Source organism: Nuphar pumila, chromosome 4 (assembly GCF_984573655.1).
Source record: "Nuphar pumila chromosome 4, dmNupPumi1.hap1.1, whole genome shotgun sequence".
NCBI classification, from domain to species: domain Eukaryota; kingdom Viridiplantae; phylum Streptophyta; class Magnoliopsida; order Nymphaeales; family Nymphaeaceae; genus Nuphar; species Nuphar pumila.
In genome coordinates, this window is record NC_143252.1 from 43,793,271 (window position 1) to 43,811,248 (window position 17,978).

Here is a 17,978-nt window from a genome sequence, read left to right on the forward strand (position 1 = left end):
GATCTATCTCAAATTCTAAGTTAGATTCAATCATTTGTTCACTCCCTTACCAAGTTCATCTCAGAATACTTGGAAATTTTCAAAACATCTTTCAAAAGAGCATACATCCTTACATTGCACAAGCATGATTCTTTGTGCATTTAGATCTTTAGGATAAATTCTTAGATGATATTTAGGCAAAGCAAAAAGGCATAGATTCGACCCTTGGTTCGATTACTCCTGGTAAAGGCACCATGAACGGTCGAACCTCGTACCGACGAGCGAATCCCGTCTCTCCATTTTTTTCCGCAAATTTTCAAAACGGAGGCGAGTTAAATTTCTAAATATTTTTCAAATCAAGGTCAAGTAAGACCGCGCAAAAGAGTTCCTCTTCTCTCTCTTTCTTTTCTCTTCTCTTCTCTCTTTCTTTTCTTTCTTTTATTTCTCTCCCTTCAAAAAGGAGGAAATAGAGGTGAGAAAAGGGAAAGAGAAGGAAGAGAGAGAAACCACAAGTGAGGAAAAATTTTGTGATGATCACACCCAGTTAAGGGGGAGTGTTAAAAATATGGCTCTATAACGGCTGAGCCTGATATCTCATGATTTACGGTGGTTGTTATAATAAGCCCTTTAAATCCAACAAGATATCCTTATCCTATTGGTCTTACCTTTCTTAAGAGTGTCTATCCTCTCCGCTCGACATCTCTATAAAAACCGTGTATCTTTGGCTATAAAGACTATCAATAAACACTTTGGGGGTTGCTTAGCCGTTTCATAGATGTAGGTCATATCAACCGAACCACGTAAAATTCCTGTGTTGATCGTGTCTTCTTTCCTGCAGATGTCTACAAATCGTAATAATCCCTACAACTACATCAGGTAAATCGTAACATGTTTTTGCGTGTAAATCGTGACATGATGAGTCTACAAATCGTGGTATGGATTTGGCTGTAAATCGTGGTATGACGATTTCTACAAATCGTATCATGGTAGTAGTCGCACCACATAAATCGCTACAAAAGACTGTTACAAATCGTAACACTTTCCTTAAAAGATGATGCAACATACAACATCTTGTTACACATGAGATGGTTGATGCAATGTGCTCGAGCAAGCAAAAAGGGGTCATCTTCAAGACTGACCTTGCTAAGAAGTATGGCAAGATTAACTCAGAGTTTCTTGAAAACAATCTCAAACTTTGTCTTTGACAAAGGGTGGATTAAGAAAATCATGGTATGTGTCAACACACCTTTTGAGGTAACGATCAATGGGGAGGTCAGCCAACAATTTTGGGCAAGCAGAGGGATCAAACAAGGATCTGATCTCACCTTATTTGTTTTTATTGGTGATGGAGAGATTAACGAGACACCTCATCCTATCAGTAGCGAGTCAGTCATGATAGGGAACTTCTCTTGACAACATTCCTTTTATGCGAATGGCAGTCTATTTTTTATTAGAGACCATGAGCAATCCCTCTTCAAAAATGCTTCTTGGCTGCAGATTAGCAAAGATAAATCGATTTTTGCCACCTACAACATATCTCACAGTAGAAAGGAATACATAGGCCACCAGAGTGGGTGGAAGGCAAAAAAAATTCCACTTAACCTAGTCTTACTGTTGTTCAGGGGCAGACTACGTAAGTTCATGTGCCACCTCTATTAAAGAAGTTCAAATCTAAACTTGAACTATGGACTGAGAAAAAACTATCCATGGCGAAACAGGTAGTGGTACTTCAATTATTCCCCTCTATTGGATGGGGTCTTTTCTATTACCAGCCGCAGTGATCAATGCCATTGAGAATATCTAATGTCAATTCCTATGGGAAGGCACATGGGGGGGAATCTCATCCGATGAAGTGGCAGAATATATACAAGCCATTGGAGCAAAGGTGGTATGAGCCTTCGATGCTCCAAAGAGATAAACCTTGCTTGCCTAGCTAGCCTTGCCTAGAAGGTAGCGATCAATGCAGAATCCCCTTTGGTTCAGCTGATGTATCAAAAATACTTAAAAAGACTGAATCTATGTGGGCCCCTGACTACCTTAAATGGGGTTCCTATGATAGGAACAATTTAGTTAGAACCCCTTGGAGCCTTGCTACTAATCTGTTCGAAGTTAAATGGAGTCCCTTAGTGAACATCAGGGATGACATACAGTAATGGTTCTCGGTTCAATTCAAAGACAAGAATACCTGGTGGTGCTGGGAAAGTGTTTTTCAGATCATCATATAGTTTTTGTGAAAATTACAGAACAAACAGATTTTTGACAAGGACAAAGAATCAACTGTCCAATTACAAACAGAAGGCATAATTGTTGGCATTTCCTGCAAAATCAAACACAGAAAGCATACCTGTAGTTGCCATAGAGTGTGTGTGCAGGGTATTCAGTGTTCTCCTCAACCGATCGACGCCCACGATGAGCCCAGGTCTTAGGTAGACGGTAAGCAGGACCCTATACCACATAAACCTTATGTGGTATTTGGGGTAAGCTAATTGCTATGAATCTCTTATCATTTTCATGGCAACCTACCACTCTTATATAATGGGGGGAATAAGCAGTTATGCTCCACATTCACGTAACTCACACCCACTAACACCTCATTATGTGCCCCACTAATGGTGTCAAACTGGGTCACCCAATGGGTTGGACTCAAATCCGTTATGTCCAACATTCTCCCACTTGACCCATTGACACCAAAAATGCACTAAATTGAAGTTTATATATGCTACCCTTTATCACAAGAACGAATCATATGAGTCATGGAGATAAACACTCCTTTATGAAATGTTATATTTTCATGTACTACACTATAATTCACCTTCAGTGCTTTAGCATGTTGAAATTACCTTTATGAATAGGTTGGTCTCTTAACTATTCTATTGGTTCTTTAAATATTATTATTCTGTTATTTTCTCTAACACATATGAGAGATCCTTTATGCAAAATCAACAAAATACAAAGCCATAAAGAATCAATTTCATATAAACAAATGTGATCACATAATGTATTGTCATACATCAAAAGGAATAAAAAAAACCCATCCCCTTTATATGTTGGGAATACAATCTCGGTGCTATCCCTTTAGTAAGGGGATCCACAGTCATTTCCTTCATCCCAATTGTATCAATACATACCAAATGATTCTCAGTCCTTTCTTTATTAATGAAGTATTTTAACTTCATGTGTCGACATGAGGTTGAGCTCTTGTTGTTATTTGAAAAAGACACAATTGCTCCATTATCACAAAAGATCTTTAGTGGTCTCTCAATAGAGTCCACAATACCAAGACCTATAATGAAGTTTCTTATCCAAATGGTTTGTGACAAAGTCTCGTATAGAGCAATAAATTCTACCTCCATGTGGTAGACTGCTTTTCACTTCTGCATGAGATAACACCACCCGTTAGTAGGAAAATGTATCAAGTAGTGAATTTTCTACTGTCAATACACCCTCATAAGTCCACATCAGAGTATCCAATGACCTCTAGGTGGTTAGCTTTCCTGTAGGTCAATATATAGTCTTTTGTTCCTTATTGTATCAGGTTTCTTCCTTATCAACGGTTCTAGTAATATCCTTCTTCTTAACGGATCAAATTTTTTTTATTGGAAAGAAAAACAAAAAGACATTACTATTATTGCTCAGACGAGACTCATGTTGAAAAGGTAAAAGTGAGACTCTTTATTTTCATATTTTCTGAGACAAGTATAGTTGAGCCATTATTGTTCCACTTTGGTGGAAACGACAATACTTACAGTCACTCTGTCTCTTCAATTCACAAGGAACTGACTTCAGTTGGTGAAACTAACAGATCATGTAATAAGAGGCAATTCAGCACTGTACCTTTGGGTACGAACATGCTTCATGGGCTGGAATACACATCTACTATAACACCTTGTGTGAATTTGAAACACAATGACCTACCTTTGGGTAAAATCGATGTTTCATAAACTCACACACAATTATAATAACAAATCTTAATATGGTCTAAAGAATCCTTAATCAATACAACTCAGATCACTTTGGTGATTGCATGAATCGATCAATCAAGATCTTTTACCGAAAATATATTCGTATTATGGAGCATGCCCATGCGCACATGTAAATGCATATATATTCATGATAAAATACAAGTTCATGCTTCAACTAATATGCATAAACTATTTATCATGAATTTAGTCACAATTCATGCTTAAAACCATCATGCATAACTTAACCAACACAAAACACATGAATTAACATGCATAAGTCATGCATTCTTTAGAATAAACACTTTATAAAGTATGAAAAATAATAAAATCATGCTCATATGAGTAAAACCCGGGGTCCACAAGCAAGAACTGGTCTGAAAACACCCTGAACTGGCCTAAAACAGCTCTGAACCAGTCATCTAAGGGTCTGAACCGGTTCTGAACCTTATGAACCGGTGCCAAGTATAAACATAAGTTCATAAAACCCTATAACCATATGCCAAAATCCATGTATCTTCATATATTTATGAAAATAGGGTCTTAGCATCTCGGAACCGGTGAAAATCTGGAAGGAACGGTCAAAAAATGGCTCTGAACCGGTCCTGGAAAGGGCGATATCAGTTCCTGATCAGGTTCAGGCCAAATAGTGTTTGGACCTTGCAGAAGTATGGGTCTGACCCGGTTCAAACAGGATACGGGTCTGACCCGGTCTGAAATATACCCAGGTCGGATCCGATCCGAACTGAACCCGGGTTGGACTAGGGTCTAACCCGGTTCGAAATGAACCCGGGTTTGACTCGGTCCAAAATGGACCCAAGTTTAACCCGGTTCAAACTGGATCCAGATCTAACCCGGTCCTACCTTTACCCAGGTCTGATCTGATCCAAAATGGACTTGAATCTTTTTGGATCAGACACAGACCCAAAACAATTATGGGTTCAGGTCCGATCCAATGGAACCGACAAACCCGATCCACCTAAAATGAGTTTGGATCGGGCCTGTCACTAGGTCAGAAAGTCGAACCCGATTCGGCTATCCAGTTAAAACATAAACCTGAGGGTTTCTGTTTACAATTTTTGAGAAACTGAAACAATTTCTCTTTGTCTTCGTCACCCCATGGCGACCCACATCGCCTGCCGGTGGCTGGCCGAAAAGCTGCCAACGACAGCATCCCTCGACGGACTCCGGTGACCATTTCCACCCCGACTGACGGTAGAGGGGAACAAGAAGGGGGCTCGCGTGATGCCAGGCAGATCACAACACCGGTGAAACGACCATTGAAGATCGCCTCTTCTCGGTGACACACCCAGTATTCGGCAGTCGTCGACGAAAATCGATCCATCGACAAATCCTAGCACTAGCAAAAAACCCTGCAATCCGACAATCACAGGGCAGAGAAAGTTTTTTTTTTCACCGCATGTCGTCCGACGACGATATCCTGCGACAACCCTGGCCCCAGTAGAGCATCCAGCAACCCGGTGGCACAGGTAAAATCAATCCTCTGTTTTTTGTTTTTTTTTTTTATAAAACAGAGGGTCATCGGGATAGTCGTCGCCACCAGTGGCCAGTTGGAAGGCCGTCGGCGATGGCGACCCCCTAGGTTTCTGATGGCGACGACATCAGCACGACAGTTGCAGGCACCTTTCGACCGAAAAAACCGCCGGTGATGGTGACCTGCATCCGCCCTCCCAGATCACTGGCAACGACCCATGCTGTCGAGGGACTTCGCCGACGAGGATGCCGGTGAAGCGGAGGCCCAATGACCGCCTTCTTCTCTGCGAAACACAGTGGCAATGCCTTCCCTCGATGGCCACTGCTACAACCCCGACAAACAGAATATTTTTTTTGCTATTGCCCCACGGCAACAGTTTGCCGAGAATTCGGCATCGCCATCATCTGTCGCTATTTGTGATAGACTGCCAGAATGACCGATGACCCATGTCACCCCATGGCGACATGCGGTCAGTGGTACCGGTGCGTAGCCTGAATCCAGAAAATGCCAAAAGGGCCAACTCGCACCTAATCCAATGTTGGGGTTTCTTGCAAAATCAAACACAGAAAGCATACTTGTAGTTGCCATAGAGTGCGCGTGCAGGGCATTCAACGTTCTCCTCAGCCGGTCAACACCCACGATGAGCCCAGGACTTAGGTCGATGGTGAGCAATACCCTATACCACGTAAACCTTATGTGGTATTTAGGGTAGACTAATTGCTATGAATCTCTCATCATTTTCATGGCAGCCTACCCCCTCCACATTCACGTAATTCCCTCCCACTAACACCCCATTATATGGCCCACTAATGGTGTCAAACCGGGTCACCCAATGGATTGGAGCCAAATCTGTTATGTCCAACAGTAATAACTATCAGGGAACATGTTGCTACCCGGTGGCATCGCCTTACCTGTTGGTTTCCCCCGGAGAGGTTAGTCTCTATAGCATATTCCAAACACTGGCATTTTGGATACACAATCAGGAATCATGTGGGCCATTTCATCTGGGCTGGTTGTTTCTCAATGAACAAAAGAATAGAAGACAAGGAGTGGTGAAGCTGGCCAAAGGTTTTAAACCTCATAGAACCCAGCTCACAAGCGATTATCGAATCAAGTAGGGTGGACATCGTGGAAAGAACAATAGAAGAGCTAGAAGGGAGGGGTAACCGTACACATTTAAAGCCTTTTTTGTATAGGTTTCGTAGAATCTCTGTACAGAAGTCCAAATATAACTCCAACTACATAGCTAAAATACTAACTAAAATAGAAAAAGGGGGGATTGTCAAGTCCTGGAAGGACCATCCTCCAGATTGGTTCCCACTAGGAGGGAATAGGGAGATATAACACCCATTGTAATTCTGGTTAAGATTTATTGAAATGATATCAGGGTCTGCCTAACCCCAGCTTGCCTTTCAAAAAATAAAAAGTGCTCTAGCAGGACAGTCATGACAACCATGATGGCTAGCTTAACATTATTCTCATTATTCAAAAGAAAAAGAAAAAAAAAGGTCATCATGAAAAAAGCTTCAAAATTATTCTCTCCTAGGCACCCATGCTAATTTCAAGATGAACAAGAGAACCCCGCGGAAAATGAGCAAATTGTAGACGAACATATTATTGAGCCATCTCCTTCTACATTTTCTTTTTACCAAGACAACTCAGCCAACCTTTTAGTGGTTCGAAAACGAAAAAGAAACAAAGAAAAAAAAAGTGCAAAACTGTGATATCTCTGGACCAGTAGAAAAGAAAAAAATCAATTACAGAAATTGAATTTGCACCATTCCTGGCGGCCAAGACAAATATGATAAAAGAACAGATCAAGCCAAGCTGCCCCATGACATAGGAATTAGGAAGCTCAGCACAAGATAACACCTTTTCTGAGCTGGATCTATCATGAGCTCCACCTCCAAATAGAAACGATTTCTCAAGCTCCATATAACATATCTATTTCTTTCCCTTGGCCGGAATAAGAGGAAACATCGAGCATTCCATAATACACCATGAGTGGCAATGGGATGGAGTTAACCAATAATCACCACTCAAGCAGGCAAATAAAAGAACATTGAATAACCCAACTTCACTGTCTCGCAAGAACTTGAGCGGAACTCCACGTATTCATGTATACATATTCTACCAAGTGCTTAAACCGAGTCTCCCATGTTAACACCTTCAATATAGATATAAATCAGCTGCATAGATAAAATTACTGATGTCTTGTATTGGAAATACGCAAGGTAACGCCATGCAAGAACTTGGTGTAACCAAGAAAACTAAGCTTGCCATCAGAATGTCTAATCCAATCACGGAGAATTGCATGAGCAGCAGGACCAAGGTTCATTTCCTGGAGAAGAAGCTTTTTGTTACTCAAACTAAGAGCCATTAGATTTAAAGTGGGTTGTTCTACGATTAACAGATTTATTGCTTACCCTAGCCAATTCGTCGACTGAGATTGCTCGGTTGCCATGCTCTTCAAAATACTGAAATGCCATGCTTGCAATCTGTTCCCAACCTTCAAGAGCTTCCAGTTGATATATGCTTATTGCAGCAGCACAGAACTCGTCAAAGTCCATCCTTCTTGAGGACATATGATCCATCTAGGAAACAAAACAAAGATGATGATATTTGGCAAAAGTAGGAAAAAATGTCAAGTTAAGCTAAATACAGATGCAGGCAATCTCCTAATCGGTTTTCATGAAGTAACAAATACTGACATGAAGTGAACGGAGTACTAAACTGCAACAGAAACTAATGTCACGATTTGGCTATGCTAGCGTACAAGGATTTCCTTTGCTTCAAAAGCAACCCTCTTTGGAGCTAGAAATTTCATGCATGATGAACTCAGAAAGCTATTTCCTTTGCTTCCAAAGCAACTCTATTTTGAGCTAGAAGTTTCATGCATGATGAATTCAGGAAGCTTTCCAATGTCTTTGATTATTCCAACATGTGCTACATGAGGACCTTATTTTCACTGGAAGAAGCTGAACAATCCACCAGCAGAAAGACAATAAAGTGAATGCGTTGCAAGTGAGCAAGGAAAATCAAGAAGTTAAAGAGTTGTATAAGACTCATTAGCAATCCTTTTGTCCACTCAAAGGCCACTACTTTTGTAAGTCTATTCGGATTGCTGCTCATTAGGACTATGTGTAGTTTAGTTTCCAAATGGTGTTTCAGGCTGGGATCAAGCAAGTGATGACTTGTGGCTTGATTGGTTCACGCAGTGACTCAGATGTTTCTTTCTTATTTCTGCCTATGTAGAATACAAAATGCATTAGAATATAGAAAACACATGCTATCAGCATTAGAAAAGGGGGTGATATAGGAAATGGATGGAGCAAAAATAGAAAAACAAATACTGCATAAAAGGAAAATTGAGATCAACTGTAAAATTGTTGAACAAATTATCAGTCTCCAATCAATGGTTCATTTGAAATGGAAGAGATGGTGGAAGAGGAGGCAACTGTTTTTTAATTTTTAAAAATGGCAAAGAGGTGGACATTCTCTTTGCTATTTTAGCCACTGCTTGTCAGTATTTTAGCAGGAGCAGATTAAAAATATGTTAAGCCCACACAGAGTAGCCCAGTTGGTTAGGGCGATATTGGAATGTCCAAAGGCTCCAGACATCATGAGTTCGACTATTTCAATATACCAATACCACTGCCATATCCTATGTCACATCTGTATGGCTGGAAGCCCAAAGTATCTGTGTCCACACGGGTGAATACGGGTCGGGTCAGACCCAGTCCAAATCTGATATCCAGTCCCATTTTTCTTTTTTTTTCAAGTTATTTTTTCTCAACTTTTTACTTATAACTCTTGTTTTCTATAATATAAAATTATATAATATAGCATTTTCCCTTATAAATCAAATCTTTTCATTTATGTATTATTTTTAATCTATCTATCTATCTATCTATCTATCTATCTATCTATCTATATATATATATATATATATATATATATATATATATATATATATATATATATATTGTGTCGTACCCTCCATACATGCACATGCACCCATATCCATACCTATGTGACATAGGCCCTGTTGGAAGTACCCATGTTACATAGAGCAGAGAGAGTTCTTATTAATAGTATCAGGACAACATCAAGCTGTAAACCTGAAAGGCACCTTAAAGCAGAAATTGGCTTTGCTTATGTTCAAATGCCCAGTTCTTGGTTAAACAACAGCAGCCATTTGCATTACAAAACACAACTCAGAACAAATTGTACAGACATTGATGAAAGCTCAACAGAGGATTAGATATTTTTGGACTACTAATAATAAATCTTTTACATGCACCCCAATTAGATCAACTACACTGGGAATATGTAATAAAAGGATTGATTATGCATAAAAGTGAGCCAGTGCGCTCAAAAGGTCCACAATGCTTTCCCTTATATTAGGAATTTGGACATGGTTCAACATAGCATTCATTGGACTGTAAACACAAAGAACTAAAAACAAGGCCTAAGTCATATGAGAAATGAGTTCTGTAACGTACATTGTTCAATATCTCAAGCACTCTCGACTCGTTCATGGCATCAGTAGCATTTTTTACAAGAGCCTGCATATTTTCCAAAAGTCAAAAAACCATGATTACATTTTGCACAGAAGTCAAATGTGCATTGCAATGACTACCAATGCCCTTTAGCTACATAAAGTTGATGGTCTCAGTTATAGTTTTAAATGCAGTATAAAATCACAATTACAAACCAAGCGGAAGTTGTCAAGAGAAATCCATCCATCTCGACTTGGTTCCAAGAGATTAAATTGAGACCTAAGGTAGAATAGTTCATCCTCCGTCAGAGCTCTTGACAATGCCTACAGCAGTATTTGCACATATTCAGAAATACAAATAAGTCCAAGAGACTGGACTCCATGAGAGTGACTAATGTTACAAATAAACTTCCAGAGAATTCTAAAAAAGTAACACACATGACTCTTCAACAAAGAACTAAGAAAAAAAAAGGTCAACTTAAGAGAAATTCATAATAGCCATTGGAAGCAAAGGCAAGCTAGGAAATTCAGTGATTTAAGTATTTGAAGCACTCTGGGTTTTCTGTAAAATAATCATCTAAAGACAAGAATTCTGTTCCCTGATTATTCAAGGTAAAAGAGGAGCAATAATATGTATTTTCATGATATATATATATATATATATATATATATATATATATATATATATATATATATATATATATTCACGTATGGATCTAATTATGAAGCTATTTACTGTTTTTCAAAAGCAGTGTTTTCTTGGTTCTAAGTCTTAAAGCATAAGAACATCATGTCATGATTGTTTATACTTTTAACATAACTGCTATACTTACCCTGCACAAATTTCAATGATTTATTTGTTACATATGCCAAACATAATAATCTAGAATTGAAGATTATTATGAATGTAACTCATTTTCTGGAGGTAACAGAATATGATGGCTCCAGAGCAGCTAATATGAGGGAAAAGTATTCCCCTACTTCTGTAATTAAACTTTCTGTCTGTTACATGAAATTCAAAAGGAAACACTAAGAGAGAAAACACTGGAAGCAAACTTTAGAAAATAAAAAAAACAAAGATCAAGAAGTGGCTGCACAAGACACCACTAACATGTGAAATGTGTATATCAAGGACAAATTGTCATCATGCTGCAGTTGAACAGAAGACAACCCTGAGAAAAAACATCTAGCGCCCCTGGCATCTTCCTCTTCATTCACAAGAGAACAGCTTTGCTAATACCAGCAAATAGGTCAAACAACCAACAACCTATGTCACACGGACACTTCATTTAGTATGTTGATCTTGTGTCACACGATATGACACTCGGGCATGCCAGGACACTTCATGGACATGGTCAAACCGTTGTCAGACAGGTCAACATTATATCACTAACTTTATCCATTTCCATTTATAATCTTGATTACTTATTTGCTATTCTTCTTTTCTTTTGAAATTTGTCATCAATATGTTTAGTGATTTAGAGCTGCTGTTCAAGAGTTTGCACTTGAGATGATATTCATGCCTTAATGCTTTATGATAAGAAATATACGTGTGTGTATTTTTGTATCTGTATACATGTGTGTATGCAGCTTTAACCTGTGTTGTAATTTTTGATAACTGCCATACATATTTGCATTATGTCGCGTTCCTGCATCCATATCCAATGTGACAGAACCATTACTGCCTCTTGAGGAAGCTATGCAGCATAAAAGCTGTGTATACCACCAGAAAAACCTTATCAAGGTGAAGACAGGTCTGCAACTTGTATTAGTATGTTCTACTATAATCAGCGATGACCGTAAATTTTGACTGATAATGCTGCACAAGATACATACGAAAAGAGGGCATTCATAGTGCAAAAATTCTGTTTAACAGTATCTGACCACATTGGGAGGCCCACTCACCCCTCTGTATGGTAGGTTGTTTTCTAAACAAACTCACATCTGAGTAGTAGGGGTGCATCTACAATTCAATAGAATGAGTGTTGCACTAAATGAAAATAAGTTCAAGTTTTCTAAATTGGAAGGTCTGAATACTGAAATATAAAGAGGAAAAGGATGTTATTCAGCAAAAAATTGAGAAATTAAACCAATGATTCCATTCATAATATTGCACTGTCCATCTTGAAAATCCAAACACCAGAGAAAATCCATGGACTGACTGTGCATAAAACAGTCCTCATCTTTCCCCTTTATTGGATAAGAGAGAACATGGCCCAAGGAGCCAGTTACAACAATCTTGGGTTGCCAAACTCCAGGCAGTGTAAGACTAACCCCAACACTACATTCAAGTTCATACAAGCGAGCAGTAAGGCTACCTAGTTGAAGAGTACATATACAGGCAATTTCACAAGTAGCAAAGACAAAGTGAAACAAATTAGATGACAAAGAGAGAGGGGATCACCTTTAAAGCTGCTTGTTTGAGTGGACTTGAACGAACATATGATTTAACCAACTTATAAATTAATATATCCAAAGGAACTGTCCGACTGTCCACTCGAAGCCATGGGTGTGCTGCCAACATAAAAATGGTGATATGTCTTACCAAATCAATCATACCAAATAGTTGACAGGAAAAATGGAAAGTTAAAACTGAGAAGGAAAACCTAAACCAATACGTAAGCTCAAAGAAGACTTCAAAACTAGGAGTGCTGCTTCAAATGAGTATGAACAGGTTTGTCATAGTATCACATTCAAGATAGGAAGTAAACATACTCAAAGCCTGTGCAGCAGTCATTCTTTTACGGTGGTCCTTATTGAGCAGCCTCTTCACAAAATCTTTTGCTTCAGGAGATACTGAGGGCCATGGTGCATCATCAAAGTTAGGATCTGCCCTAAGGACAGCACGAAATATTCCAGACTCTGTCCTTGCCCAGAAAGGTCTGCTACCACATAATAAAATGTATGTTATAACACCTATGCTCCAAATATCTGCTTCCATGCTATACAATCTATGAAGGACTTCAGGAGCAACATAATATGCACTGCCAACAATATCATTCAATCTTTCATCTGCACAAAACAAAGGCAGGTTCTTTTAGCTAGAATGAAGTTGTAATCAATAGCATGGTCACCAATAGAGAGAGAAGGCATCACATTATTTCAAACATACAATTGTAAATTGCTCAAGAAGTCACAGCTATTACCTGGTCTAATGAAGTCTGAAAGCCCAAAATCGATAATCTTCATCGGTGCATCATCATCTCTAGTGGTGAAAAGAAAGTTCTGTTCCAGAATATTAGTGTCAACGTGCGAAGAAATGGCCATTTATACACATGACGGGAATAAAATCAGATTTTCAAAGTTGAAATACCCTTCAAGTTGGAAAATGAGAATTCATACTTAAGAAGCAAGGCTATGAAGTAATATTCAAACCTCTGGCTTCAAGTCACGGTGCACAACACCTTGAAGGTGGCAAAAAGCTACAACACTTAAGATTTGTACAACAATCGCTTTTGCATCGTCTTCAGTATATCTCCCCCCTCTAAAGAACCATAACACATGAAAGAGACGTCAAGATAAATTTCTTAATAGTGACATTCCACATTATAAACATCCAACAAGAAAAGTACAAACCTAGATAGGATCCTGTCTAAAAGCTCTCCACCCTCACATAATCTGAAAATAAAATATGTTTGGTTAATTTTAGAGAACAGCACAACCATGGGGTGCCAATAATGACAAGTCTAAAATGGAACTTCATATATAAATTGAATGGCACATCCCTACCTAATTCATGCTTTTCAAATGCCATAACATAAATTCGTAAAGAAAAATGACAATGACAACTTGAGAGAAACCACAAATTTTAAGGAAGGGAATGACAGAATATGGCACATAAAAAATAAATCTGCAGAATAGAAAAAGCAGCAGATAAGGCTTAAAAGAACCCAAGCAATTACGTCCAATGCAAAACAAAATTAAGAAAGCGATTCAGAAGAAATAATCAAGGAAACAACCATATGCTTTTAGAAAACTCAAGACAAGGTACGAGAGCATACTCCATAATAATGTACACATTATTGGCATCTTCACAAGCATCATAGAATTTGACCAAATGTTTATGCCCAGATAGAGCTTTTAATATTTTCACCTCCCGGCGAACATCTTCAATTGAAATTGCAGTAGTCATCTGCCAAATAGGAAGAAATGTCAAACACATTCTTCATGATAACATAAAAGCTGATCCAATATAAGGAAACCAGTCCTGCTCTCCACTAAGGGAAAAGGAAAACAATCTTGGAAACAAATATTGTTAAAAATGGAAGTAAAATAAATAAAAAACCAAATAAATTGATAACAAGCAAACCACAATATCAGATACAGCACATTTAGTGTACACAGAAAACCTACTATTTAAGGAGCAAGCTTTGATTGTAGGGCCGTAGATGGCTAAGACACAGCATGCCTAAGTCGGGCCTGATTACAGCATCTTTTACCCTTGGGGTAGATATGAAGAGCATGACCAAGTTCAACCTAACTGGGTAGATCCCAGTTTGTCCCGAAATGTTCAGGTAAAGGTGTTGGACTCAAAGCAAAGCATTGGACCTACAAAGTCCACTCATTAACACTCACTGTGAAAGAAATCCTAGCAACAATATAAGCAAGCATTTTGATGCGACGCCTTCCAAATGCAACATAAAGTTTTCTAGCCAAAAAATGCATCAATGGAAAATATCTTATCTAATGAAGAAGCCAAATTAATATGACTGAATCCAATAGCTCTGACATTATGTATCATAGAACGGTTTCTAAGTGTGAGATTAGTAAGAGCGCATACATGGATCTATATTCAGATATCAAAGTAAATATAGTTTTTTTCTTTCCTGTAATGAATTTAGGTAATGCATGCTATTGCGAAAAAATACCAACAAAACAGTTGAAGATCAACACTATTCTCCCCAGGTGATTACAAGCTAAAAACTAATAGGAACACTCCTAAAGCATCTCGAACAACCGAAGAAGCAGTAAAAATAACTCCACACGTTATCAATAAAAGACCCTACGCAAAGTTTTTGATAGCTTCACGCAGTCGATCGATCAAAAATTCAAAGTACAAGTTCACCAGAGGAGAAGAATCATGATACCGAAGAAATTAGGGAAGAAAAAAACTGCTACGACGAAATAAGATTTCGTATCGATTGAATCCCTCCCTAATTGCCTAAATTTCAATCACAGCAGCAACTCGATTGCTGCCACGAACAAAAGAAACTCCTCTCTCTCTCTCTCTCTCTCTCTCTCTCTCTCTCTCTCTCTCTCTCTCTCTCTCTCTCTCTCTCTCTCTCTCTCTCTCTCTCCAATGAGATCCAAAAAATAGAACAGAAACAAAAACTATCGCTATCGTGAATGAATATATTTCTTCGGAATCGGTCGTAGTTAATCCAGCAAGAATCGGAGGCATACCTTTGCCTTCGAGATGATCTTCACGGCGACGAGTTGGCCCTTGATCTCGCCCTTCCGAGCCCTAGCGGAGCAGGTGTGACCAAAATGGCCTCTCCCGACCTCCTTACCGAGCTCGTACTTCGCCGAGAAGCTCTTGCTGTAGCCGAAGCCCTTGTCAAGCGGCCGCTCCGCCTCGCCGCCGTCCTCCGGGATCGGCCCTTCCTTCGGCTTCGCCGGCCCCTGCCGCTTCGCCAGCGACGCCTTGATATGCTTTGCCGGCGACGGCGGAGGAAACGGCCGCCGGAAGAACTTCCGCGGCGTCGACGACCTCGCCGGCGATGGCGTCACTCCAGCGGGCAGCGAGTTGGCGGGGGTGGCACCAGAGCTCGGCAGGGGGCTGGCCGCAGGATAAGGACTGGGCCATGGGCTGGCGGACGACGAGTGCGCCGGAGTCGAGCTCCGAACGGCAGCGACTCCGGACGCCGGCTGGTCTCCGGCATAGTCGTCGACGGCGATGTTCTTCCCGTAACACTGTCCCATTCCTCCGGGGCGGTCACAGGTGCATAATTGATCTGAGTTTGCCGGAGATTGCTCGGATTCCGGCTACCGGTAACCGCAGAAAACGTGAAAAACGAAGAATGAAGTATGAAGAAGAGGAATCGCGTCAGACTGTTAAAAAGGACACCAAAATGGAATCGAGGGTTCCAATGGAACCGCCCCAGGGGGGAGAGAGAGAGAGAGAGAGAGAGAGGTAACGACTAATCCCGACGCAGAGCGCGGGAGTTTCGGTGCGGGCTGATCTTGAGCGCACGATTATCACAGCTACTGTTGGATCCGGCGGTCCAGCTTGGCCCATCGTTTGGGGCATGGGAACATGTTGTGTTCTTTGGGCGACTACGCGGAGCCGGAGCGCGTGGGGCTCATCATGGGTTGGTGGGGGGGCAAGGAGACCCGGACTCGGTCAAACCCCATACACCCTCCTTTCCTTGCCCGTGCATCCACTTAATGCCTCGGTCCTTCTTCACATCCTTCGAAGAGCTTTGACCGGACTGGGTCTTGTCGGGTCGGGTCCTGATAAAGGAGTATTAACTATTTATTATTAACATTATCCTTTGTTTCTCCCTCTTTATGTTTTTATAAACTAATTTGAACAGGTTTCTAAAAACTAAAAGTCAAAAGCTTTTCACTAAACCGAGGGTTATAATTGGTCAAGGGGGTGAGCTGACCATTTTTTATGGGATTCTATAGATTGACTTTTGGATGTAAGAAGGAAAAGTGATTCATGGTAGACTTGACTTTTAGGCTAACGTTCGTTATTAATTTTGAAAACTCGAATAATTGATTTTTTTTCTTTAGTACTTGACTAATTCATATTTACTTTTAATTTTTTGTTTAGTTCAATTTATGTTTGCATCACTTGCTCTGAAAGTGAGTAGTTTTTGTCTTATTGGAATCTCTCTCTTTCTCTCTCTCGATTTTTAAATGGTATTGTATTCTAATAATAAAACCAAGCAAACCACCATCCTAACCATACGGGTTTGGTTTAATACCATGTCTTTGTCCCTAGGCATGCACTCTAGCCGAGCTTGGGTAGTTCAAACCAGGCTCACTTCAAAATGCCAGTGTTCTTCAAGCTTGGTTTCGAGCTCGAGCCCAGCTTGACGGTGGTTCCTAAAAGCCATTACCCGGTAAAGGGTCATGCAAGACTGAGATTCGATACCTAATCTCTCCAGACGGTACACAGATGACCCACCGTTATGTAAGACTATGAATTGTGTTAATTATGAGCCAGAAATATACATATACTAAAAAGCACGCTGGATTTTTGTACGCAAAAAATTGTAAAGCCTCAAATTCGAACTCAGCACCTCTTTTAAGTAAAAGACTAATGCCTTACCCGTTAAGGAAACGACGACCCCCTAATTTTTTTATTGCAAACATAATATATAATACTTTCATACGAGCTTTATCCAGCTCAGCGACTTGATCAAGTTCAACTCGTTTATCCACACCGAGCCTGGACTTGTGTTCAAGCTTGGCTCATTTATTTTTTTAACGAACTTGAGCCGAGCTTGAACAGGTCGAGCCCAAACTAGATTGAAGCATTAATTGTGCATCCCTACTAGGCCCTACAAGTAGGGGTGTCAATGGATCGGGTTTTGTTAAAATTTAGGTAAAACCAGATTCAAACCTGATTTGAAATACTAGTACAGGATTAGGACATTAGTTTAACCGAACCCACCATAGGAAAAACCATACCCGAATCTTATAAAGATTACATGAACCAGAATGGACCATACCTACTAAAATAATTTTTATCATTTTTACATTAAAATTAGATCTTAATCAAAACTCCTGTCGAGCCCAGGTCTGGTATGAAAATTCACAAACCAGGCTCCAAATATTAATCGGACCCTTCAAGTCCGACTGAGATTGTAATGGAACCTTCTTATTTATCCGTGACTCTATAGGGTTTGGTACGGGTCAGGTTCGGGTCAAACCCAACCAATTGACACCCCTACCTACAAGTGGAAAAACAACATTTATGTGTATCTTTTGTGAGATACTACTAAGAAAATTATTTTTATATGGATGCAATCTTATTTCTTAGTGTACACGTATGAAGTACTAACTCACATTTTTGAAAAAGGGTGTCTCCCAC

At 39.8% G+C, this 17,978-nt stretch overlaps 2 protein-coding genes across 2 annotated transcripts; both read right to left on the reverse strand.

Annotated features, from left to right (window-relative positions):
• Positions 1–7,032: 7,032 nt before the first annotated feature.
• LOC149840126 (CDPK-related kinase 3-like) lies at positions 7,033–14,420 on the reverse strand. Its single transcript, XM_090003049.1, has 11 exons — positions 14,288–14,420; positions 13,936–14,066; positions 13,511–13,552; positions 13,310–13,418; positions 13,081–13,159; positions 12,650–12,946; positions 12,339–12,448; positions 10,151–10,258; positions 9,939–10,001; positions 7,860–8,027; positions 7,033–7,774 (listed from the first exon to the last, which is right to left on the reverse strand). Exons 2-11 carry the CDS (start codon positions 14,064–14,066, stop codon positions 7,637–7,639), a joined length of 1,245 nt encoding a protein of 414 aa, XP_089859175.1. The 5' UTR covers positions 14,288–14,420; the 3' UTR covers positions 7,033–7,636.
• LOC149840127 (CDPK-related kinase 3-like) lies at positions 14,294–17,230 on the reverse strand. Its single transcript, XM_090003050.1, has 2 exons — positions 15,338–17,230; positions 14,294–14,482 (listed from the first exon to the last, which is right to left on the reverse strand). Exons 1-2 carry the CDS (start codon positions 15,854–15,856, stop codon positions 14,411–14,413), a joined length of 591 nt encoding a protein of 196 aa, XP_089859176.1. The 5' UTR covers positions 15,857–17,230; the 3' UTR covers positions 14,294–14,410.
• Positions 17,231–17,978: the final 748 nt, after the last annotated feature.

Excerpts from the sequence above, each read along its gene's own strand:
- LOC149840126 (XM_090003049.1), bottom strand. The coding sequence starts at position 14,066 with ATGACTACTGCAATTTCAATTGAAGATGTTCGCCGGGAGGTGAAAATA. Across the intron at positions 13,419-13,510 it reads TTAGACAGGATCCTATCTAG|AGGGGGGAGATATACTGAAG; the intron begins GTTTGTACTTTT and ends ATGGTTCTTTAG. Across the intron at positions 12,449-12,649 it reads GACTGCTGCACAGGCTTTGA|CACACCCATGGCTTCGAGTG; the intron begins GTATGTTTACTT and ends TTATGTTGGCAG.
- LOC149840127 (XM_090003050.1), bottom strand. The coding sequence starts at position 15,856 with ATGGGACAGTGTTACGGGAAGAACATCGCCGTCGACGACTATGCCGGA. Across the intron at positions 14,483-15,337 it reads AGATCATCTCGAAGGCAAAG|GTCCAATGCTTTGCTTTGAG; the intron begins GTATGCCTCCGA and ends TGGACTTTGTAG.